We start from the raw sequence: 9989 nt of genomic DNA, 5'->3' as shown, positions 1-9989 counted from the left end.
CCAAAAGTTTTGATAGGTTATACTATCATTATCATTCATTTCTATGTATCTCTTGATCTCTCTTTTTATTTCTTCTCTGACCCAGTTATTCTTCCATAGCATGTGGTTTAATTTCCATGTATTTGTGGTTCTTCCTGATTTCTTTCTGCAGTTGATCTCTAATTTCAAAGCATTATGATCAGAGAATATGGTTGGTATGATTTCAACCCTCTTATATTTGTTGAGGCCATCTCTGTGTCCTAGTATGTGGTCGATTCTTGAGAATGTTCCATGTGCACTAGAGAAGAAAGTATAAGCAGCTGTTTTGGGATGGAAGGCCCTGTAAATGTCCATTATGTCCAGTTGGTCTAATGTGTCATTTAAGGGTGTTATTTCCTTATTGGTTTTCTGTTTGGATGATCTGTCCATATCTGACAGTGGGGTTTTTAGTTCCCCTAGTACAATAGTGTTTTGGTGTGTTTCTCCCTTTATTTCTGTTAGTAATTGCTTTGTATGTTTTGAGGCTCCCTGATTGGTAGCATAGATATTAAGAAGTGTTATGTCTTCTTGGTGCATGAATCACTTTATCATTATGAGGCGTCTCTCAGTATCTTTCTTTACCTTTTTTATTTTGAAATCTATTTCATCTGATATTAGTACCGCTATTTCTGCTTTCTTCCAAATGCCATTTGCTTGAAATATTATTTTCCACCTTTTCACTTTGAGTCTATATTTGTCTTTGGAGCTGAGATGTGTCTCCCGGAGGCAGCATATGGTTGAGTTTTGTTTTTTGATCCATTCTGCTACTCTGTTCCTTTTTATTGGTGAGTTCAGTCCATTTACATTTAGGGTGATTATTGAAATATGAAGTCTTCTTATAGCCATTTTATCTTTTGCTTTCTGGTAGCTCTGTGTTTCCATTGCTTCCTTGTCCTTGTGTTTATGTTTTCTTTATTTTTGTTGGTTTTTGTGGGTTTTGCCTCTGGTTCTTCTTGTTTTATGTTATATACTTCAGTTCTGAATCTCTGGTGTGTGGTTACCATTACGTATATGTAAAGGTAGTTATGTATATACAGTCCTCCTTTTTCTTCTGCATGTGCCTTATCTCAATTCCCTTTTGTGAATTAGGATCTTTGAATCCTCCTCTTTTCAGTCATTTTTGTTTCAGTTTGTCCTGATGTATGCTGAATGTTCATTACTATCTTGCTATAGCAATTCTCTTATTGTTTAAGCTTATAATTCCCTGTACTTAGTAAGAGTTGCACCCCTGTGCTTCTATTTGCCTTTACTCCTAATTATGGTTTTTTTTTCCTTTTCCCCTAATTTTGTTTTTTTTTTTTTTTTTTTTTTTTTTTTTTGTCATTTTGTTTTAGGTGTGCTGACCCCTTTCAGTATTTCCTGTGGTTCAGACCTTGTAGTGGAGAATTCCCTCCATTTTTGTATGCCTGGAAAGGTCTTAATTTCTCCTTCATATATAAAGAAGAGCTTAGCTGGATACATTATTCTAGGCTGGTAGTTTTGTTCACTTAATATTTTGAAGATTTTATTCCATTCTTTTCTGGCTTGTAAGGTTTATGCTGAGAAATCTGACGATAATCTAATGAATTTTCCTTTATAAGTTACTGTTTTCTTCTCCCTGGCTGCTTTGTGAATTGTCTTTGTCACTGATTTTTGATAATTTTAATAAAATGTGTCTTGGTGAAGGCCTTTTTAGGTGAGATAATTGGGTGTTCTGTTGACTTCTTGAATTCTAAGCTCCAGCTCATTCCTTAGATTTGGGAAATTCTCATCCACTGTTTGTCTGAAAATGCTTTCTAGTCCCTGCTCCTTTTCCTTGCCTTCAATAATACTCTTTATTCTTATGTTTCCTCTCCTGATGGTATTAGCTAGTTCTTGATTTTCTCTCATTATTTTTTATTCTTCGATTTCTCTCCTCTTCCTTCTGTTTTATTTCTAGATTTCTGTCTTTGATCGACTCTATTTCCTAAGCTTGTTATTTCATTTTTCAACTTTTGCAGTGTGTGTGTGTGTGTGTGTGTGTGTGTGTGTTTATCTCCAGAAGATCTATTCTGTTCTTTTCGATGGTTTCAATCTCTTTGCTAAAGAACTTATTCTAAAAAATATGGAACACTTCACGAATTTTTCTGTCATCCTTGCACAGGGGCCATGCAAATCTTCTCTGTATTTTTCCTATTTTAATATATGTGCTGCCAAAGTGAGCACAAGATTGGGTAATTTAAATTGTTATATTTTTCTGATATGAAATAATATTTTAAAAGGAGATTCCAGGGATGACTGAAGAAGTTTGAATGAATGTTCAACATTCTTCATGATCAAAGAGACTATCTAAGATTAAGTACATTAGTTTTCCAGATAATTAAATTATTTATCCATCTAAAACCTAGGTGTAAATTATTTGATAACAAGTACTCAAACATTAAGAAGAACTGTGAAAGTCTTGTCAGTTCTATGGTGTGTTAGATAATATAATAGCAGAAAAGAGATAAGACATTTATGTATAGCATATTTTTTAAAAGACCAGAAAATTGTACCTGGTATTAACGGAACCAAAAAGATATGATGTAGTAGTGCAAGTATAGCAACACAGGGAGCCATTAATACCCCCTCACCTGAAGGGAAAAAATGAGGGGAACAGTTACTGGAATGTGGAGAAAGTGAGTGTAGTTCTAAGGTAGCTGTATTGCAGGAATTCTGGCTCTTGGTAAAAGGATGCCACCAACCACTGTCAACTCCATCAGGAATAAATAGTGAAAACAGGTACTCAATTTCGGTCTCCTCTTTAACTCTTATCTCTTATCAGATCTTTAGTTAAACATCCTTGAAGCCAGAGGTCAAGGGAACCTACTTATGAAATTCATAGGATAAGTCTCATGGGCACAGAAAACAATGGAAAAGGATCAAAAGTAAATCTGGATAGGTATACAGAAGATACCCAAAATATTCCAGAATGTTATCTGTCCATTTTAGTGCTATTGAATGTTTGGTCAATCTATTGAATGTTTGGTCAATCTCAATCATTAAGACTTACTGTCAGGTTTATGAGAGAGCTTAGTTCCACCCAACAGTCCAGGCCCTAAAGTATCAAGTATGTGTGTACACTAGGTTACTTTTAAAAGTTTTCTTTTTATATTCATTTTAGAATACAACTTTTTATGGTGGAGTAGTGTCAGTTTGTTTTAAACACATCATTCATAAATTAGGCACTAATTTTTGTTTTGAGTTATACTTGTTTTACATCATTTAAAATTCTATAGTACTGGTTAAGCTGGAGAAGATAAAATATTTAAGATATTTACTATAACATAGAGTCATGTCATCTGATAAGGGATGTTATCTTGATAGAGGTTCATTTATAAGAAGAGTAAAAAATGCAATGATATTTGGGCTTTAAGATGTATTGAGGAAGTTAACCTGAATTAGAGCACAGATGAGGAAGATAGAATAATTTTATAATGTAAAAATTTATATTTAGGAATGCCTGCTATTTTAAAAACTTGAATCCTAGGTTTCAGCATTCTTTCATTTCTTTGAGGGTAATGCAATTCTTTTGAATGAGTCACTGAAACCTTGCTTCACTTGTTTGTGTCTCAGATGTAAATGAATGGGTTCAACATAGAAAGGATGGATGTCGTTAGGCCTGTCACACCCTTATTAATAGCCACTGATTCCTTTGCTGAAGACTTGATGTACACAAATATACAGCTTCCTTAAGTGATAAAAAGTACAATCATGTGGCAAGAAAAGGTAGAAAAGGCCCTTTTCCTTTGCTGGGCCAAGGAATGTTCTTGATAATATATATGTAGGACGGAACAACACACAGAAAGGTGATGATGAAGGCTATCATCATTTGTTCTAAAAGCCATATGTCTGAGCATGAAAATTTCAAGCTAGGAGATGAATCACAGAAAAAAATAGACAATTTCATTAGAGTCACAGGATTCTAGATTTACTGTCACAAGTGATAGGAGTATGATCAATGCACTATCTGTCTGGCAGCAGTGGACAAGCCTTCCATAGACTCTGTTGTTCATGAGTTACATAATGCAGGGGTTTGCAGATGGCCATGTAGTGATCATAAGACATAATGGCCAAGAGAAAAAATTCTGTTACTCCAAATACATCAATAAAATACATTTGAATGACATAAATATTATACATAAATAACCTGCCATCTGTTGCTATGTTGTACAAATATCTAGGAATACAAAAAGGTGTAAATGAAAATTCTAATAAGGCAAAATTCTGTAGGAAAATGTACATGGGTGTTTTAAGGTGGGAGTCCACTAAAGTGAGAAATATGATGGTCTGATTCCCAGTTATACTCAACATGTAAGTGAGAAATAGAAGCATAAAAATTAGAACTTGAAGTCGAGGGTCATCTGCCAGTCTGAGGAGAATGAAGGCTGTTATTGTCTTGTTTTTCATCACTGACCTCCAGTTTCTTTATGATTTTCAAGAAAAATTCAGAGAGATTTCAAATGAATAGAGTAGTATCAAAGACAAGTAGTACAATGTCCTTTCCTGTTAGGGTATAGAGAGTCACATTCTGTTCCTCCTTCTACTACAACCAAAGAAACCAGATTAGTGACAAAACCACAGTTTTAAAAATTCCTCTCAGAGATCTGGGGATCCAAATAAACCTAAATAAAATAAACTACATAAAGTAATACACTCTTCATAGGAGAGAAATGACTCTCAACTACTCTCATTTATGGCTGAGGAGATGAAGGTGGAGTAAAAAAAAAAGCAGTAGAGGACCTGAACAGACACTTCTCCCAAGAAGACACACAAATGACCAACAGACATACGAAAAGACGTATGCAAATCAAAGCTACAGTAAAATACCATCTCACACCTGTTAGAATGGCTATCATTAACAAGAGAAATAATAACTAGTGTTGGAGAGGTTGTAGGGAAAAAGGAACCCTTATACACTGCTGGTTGGAATGCAAATTGATACAACCACTATGGAAAACAGTATGAAGTTTCTTCAAAAAACTAAAAATTGAATTATCATATGATCCAACAATCTCTCTTCTGGTTATTTACCCCCAAAACCTGAGAACATTTATGTGCAGATATATGCACTTCGATGTTCATTTCAGCATTAATCACAATGGCCAGGATGTGGAAGCACCAAAATGTCCTATGATAGATGATTGGATAAAGAAGATGTGGTACACATATGCAACGGAATACTACTCAGCCATAAGAAAAGATAAAGTACTGCCATTTGCGACAAGAATGAATCTTGAGATAATCATGCTAAGTGAAATAATCCAGACAGAAAAAGTTGAAAATCACATGCTATCACTCATACATGGGATATAAAACTGAAAACAACAAACAAACAGAGACTCATGGATAGGGATAGTAAATTAGTGGTTACCAGAGGGAAGAGAGGTGGAGGAGGTAGATAGAATAAAAGCGGTCAAATATTTGGTGACAGAAGAAAAATCTAACTCTGGGTGTTAACACACAATGCAATATATATACAACTTTCTATTGAATAATACACTTTAAACTTATTTGATTTTGTTAATCAATGTCACCCTATAATTTTTAATAAAAAATAAAAATAAATAGCTGAAAAAAAAACCCAGTCAAAATGTTAATGAACTTGTAGAGGCTGCATAAGGGCTTTTGTGACAGATTGAAATTCCATTTTTTCAGTCAAAGTAAATTTTCACTAGCACTCCTTCCAACAAGTTCAGACCAGGAACTTGGGGTAGTATATCAAAGCTTTGGAGAAGGAACAGATATTGGCCCTAATATAAGTCAAATGTCCTCTGAATACATTTCAAACTTTCAATTATGGAAGGATGAGGAATGGGGCAGAGAATTGAGAGAAACTTTCAAACTATTTCAAATCTACACATGATGCATATCTCCAAAAATCGAGACAGTCTAGGAAGACAGAAAAATCTCCTAGGATCCAGAAAGCTGAAGTGGACTGAAAAGCAAAAAAACTCACCAGTGTGAATAAAAGGGAATGACATCCTTATAATGCTGAAAGGGATAATAATGAAAAACCTTCAATCTAAATTCTTTATTTAGCAAAAATATCCATCAATTATGAAGGCAAAATAAGATATTTTTATACAGAAGAAACAGGTAAATTATTTCCAGTAGAGCTGCTGTAACACAGGAGCTCTAGGCGAGGAACCTGCACCTGGGATATTCCGAAAAAACCACCAGGAGGACCAAAGGAGTGGGACACTCCATCTATTACTCACGAGGGAGGAGAACTCCAATGGTAGCCAGTAGGAGCAGCAAGAAGAAACTGATGCTGGCCAAGAGCAAGCAACATATTATACACACAGGTAGAGGGAAGGATTATCTTACTGGGGGAGCAGCCGCCTTTCTATTCACCTGTGGATGGGAGTGAGATGTGCTCCTGGGTTACAGGAGCAGATAATGTCCATGGGAACAGCAGAACAGTGGCCTTCTCAGGTGGAATAGAGCAAGATGTGCTGCTTGGTTACAGAAGCTGGTTATAGGAGCAGATAAGGTCCAGAAGAGTAGCAGATGATGTCCTTGGGAGCAGGCATTGCCAAGAGTCGTTTGTATACTGCCTTCCTTATGACCGCTGACCAAGCACTTACCTGTCTTCTGAATATGTGGAGGGGCTATGTTCTGAATTAACCTCACAGCTGCACTTACAAGAATGCTAAAAAGTATTTTTTTGTGTGTGTGTTGAAAATATACAATACCAGGTAGAACAAGACAGTCACAAGTGCTACACGATTCCTCTTTTTTGCAGTATTTAAAATAATCAAACTCACAGAAGCAGAGTGGAATGATGGTTGCCAAATCTTTGGATGAGGGTGAAAAGAAGAGTTTTCTGGACCAAGCTACAGTGGTATTCTTTCTTTTGTATATACAATTTGGTGGATTTTGAAATGCAAAACCTTCATGATGTTCCTTCACTGCTTGGTAGATTGTTGATAGCTGGCTCAATGTGCAGGCAAATTTGTTTTGGTAGCTGATGAATATCCAGTTTTCAAATAGGCATGAATTTGAGAATTTTACCATGGTTTTTTTTTTTTTTTTTTTTTTTTTTTTTAGTAGGATTGAGTACCTCATGTTGGGAGGTGAGAAGATAGAAAAGTTAGAAGTCTAAGGCCAAGGAATAGCCTAGCTACTAGTCCTCAATTTTTATCTTCTATAAAGAGGCTGCATTTTTTTTTTACTCCACAGCATTATTCTCCTTCATTCTTCATAGATTAATTTTTAGTGGGCCTTGCCCTCGCAACAGACAAAATGTCGATACCCATTGTTCTTGTTTCTTCATTTCAATTTTTTAAAATTCTTTCTACTCTGACTTGCCTCTTCTTTATTACTATATATTAAAGTATTAGCTTTTCTTTACTCAATCATGTATTTTATAAATTAGATATTTTTGCAAGATAGTGAATACAATATGTCATTTCTGTAAGGAATTGCAATTTCTAGCATCATAAATTACCATATCAAATAATTATGGTTTTATTTTGAGTAAGTAAATTTGTCTTATCATAAAATTATCAACCTATATTTATTAAAGACTCTTTTGCCATTTCTTGATCTAAACACTGGGGTTTTAAATAAAACAAGTTTTCTTGAGGTAATTTTGATGATTATGTGTGTAATCCTGAAGAAACAATGCATGTGCAATGGAAATTATTGACCTGGACTCCATGAAACAGGACTGAACCCTGGCTTCAACACATATTGCCAGTACTTAATTGTTCCACATCTCAACTTACAGTTTATGAAACAAACAGTAAAAACCAGCTACAGTGCTCTTTAGAGAATTACCTCTTTAAAAAAATATATGATTTATACACATATGTACATGTATACATACATATATAAAAGTAAATATATAGAAATAATAATATTATAACTATTGATAAAGGTAATCTAAATTGATCTCTCAATAAACAACACCTTGTGTTAATTGTGGCCATTTCTTAAAATGTAAATAAAATATAGAATAGTTAAATATTGACTTAAAATCCTTTAAAATATATAGCATATTTTAATCATTTAATATTTAAATTATTTTTTCACATCAGAAATGAGCATTTTTCTTCAATTATTATTTTCTATTTTTTAGGGGTTGTGATTTTAGACACAAAATAAAATCAAAATTTTAGTAAATTTAACTTCACTTTGGGTTTCAATAGTCACATTTTATTTTAGCATTTGAATATTTTTGACAATCTTATTAATTTCTTTAATTCCTCAACTGAAACTACATTTTGCTATTGTACTTATCATTTCATATCCTTTTAAAAAAGAGTTTTCTCTCACATTTATTTAGATAATATTTATTCTGTATAATCTGTTAATCTTTTAATTTTCAGCATTTTGTGTGCATTTGTGTATTTATGAATAAACTCCAGGATCCTAGTTATAAATTCTACTTCCATTTAAAACACATTTGTTTGAGCATGTGTTAATTTTTATTTTCTTTACTTTTCAATTATATCATGTTAATTCTTGTTAATGGCACTATAAAAAGTTTTTTGTAATGTAGGATTAGTGACCTGAATGAGTTCAAGGATACTACCAATTAAAAAAAAAAATCTCTGGAAAAAATAAATCTCTGTCTGGAACTTGATCTTCCAGGAACTCTCAATAAACTTTAATCAATTAAAATTTAAAGCAATATTTAGTTTGGAAGGTTGGAAGAACACCTTAAATCAATTATTTTCTTTCAAGTCCAAGAAAATAAAAAATAAGTTATTTATTTCCTTGTTTAAGTTGCTTTTGTTTTATTTTTCTTCATTTCAACTTTGTAGATTAGAAGTAAAACCAGGCTTACATTTACTAGAAAAATATTATCATCTCTTCTGATTGGGAACTTACCCTCAAAGAGGTTTGCTGGTAGGGGGATTAAAAAAGTGAGCTCATGCTGTTTGAGAAATGTTTGAGAATAAATAAATGTTTGAGAAAATTAACTTGCATAGAGATCAGATCAAAAAGAGACAAAGAGATTTATAGCTTCATGGTTTATGCTTAGCTTGATATTTGATTTCTATCCTTGAATGTTCTCTTATTTCTTTGAGGCCAATGCAATTTTTTTGAAGGAATCACTGAAGGCTTGTCTCACTTGTTTGTTTCTCAGAGTGTAAATGAATGGGTTCAACATAGGAGCAATGGATGTCATTAGCACTGTCACACCTTTATTAATAGCCACTGATTCCTTTGCTGAAGGCTTGATGTAGACAAAGATGCAGCTTCCGTAGGTGATGGAAACCACAATCATGTGAGAAGAACAGGTAGAAAAGGCCCTTTTCCTTTGTTGGGCAGAGGGGAATTTTAGAATGGTCTTGATGATGTGTATGTAGGACAGAATAACACACACAAGTGTCAGAATGAAGGTCAGCACAGCACAGACAATAACCAGCTGCTCTATGAGCCACGTGTCTGAACATGAAATATTCAAGATAGGAGATGCATCACAGAAAAAATAATCAATGACATTTGAGTCACAGAATTTTAAATTTAGAAACAAAGTAAGTGGTGGGAATATGATCAATAAGCCAGCCGTCCAACAACAGAGGACAAGCCTCTTGCAGACTCTGCTGCTCATAATGGTCACATAATGCAGGGGTTTGCAGATGGCCACATAGCGGTCATAGGACATGACAGCCAAGAGAAAAAATTCTGTTACTCCAAAGACATCTGTAAAAAACACTTGAATGACACAAATGTTATATGTAATTGACCTGTCACCTGTTGCTATGTTGTATAAATATCTAGGGATACAAGCAGATGTAAATGAAATTTCTAATAAGGCAAAATTCTGTAGGAAAAAGTACATGGGTGTTTTAAGGTGGGAGTCCACTAAAGTGAGGGTTATGATGGTCAGATTCCCAGTGATACTCAATATGTAAGTGAAAAATAGAAACATAAAAATTGGAATTTGAAGTTGAGGGTCATTGGTTAGTCCCAACAGAATGAAAGTTGTTATTGTATGGTTTTTCATCTCTGAATTT

At 34.0% G+C, this 9989-nt stretch overlaps 1 protein-coding gene, 1 non-coding gene and 1 pseudogene across 2 annotated transcripts; all 3 read right to left on the bottom strand.

Moving 5' to 3' along the window:
- Positions 1–2095: 2095 nt before the first annotated feature.
- LOC111733789 lies at positions 2096–2202 on the bottom strand. Its single transcript, XR_002778169.1, has one exon. It is a non-coding gene; the product is annotated as a U6 spliceosomal RNA (small nuclear RNA).
- A 1317-nt stretch (positions 2203–3519) lies between these two features.
- Positions 3520–4425, bottom strand: LOC105308906 (annotated as a pseudogene).
- A 4618-nt stretch (positions 4426–9043) lies between these two features.
- Positions 9044–9979, bottom strand: LOC105308905 (olfactory receptor 6C2-like). The gene has a single exon (XM_011384975.1). The coding sequence runs from the start codon at positions 9977–9979 to the stop codon at positions 9044–9046; it is 936 nt and encodes a 311-aa protein (XP_011383277.1).
- Positions 9980–9989: the final 10 nt, after the last annotated feature.

This window comes from Pteropus vampyrus, unplaced genomic scaffold (genome assembly GCF_000151845.1).
Source record: "Pteropus vampyrus isolate Shadow unplaced genomic scaffold, Pvam_2.0 Scaffold638, whole genome shotgun sequence".
NCBI lineage: Eukaryota > Metazoa > Chordata > Mammalia > Chiroptera > Pteropodidae > Pteropus > Pteropus vampyrus.
This window is presented reverse-complemented; position numbering and strand designations above follow the sequence as displayed.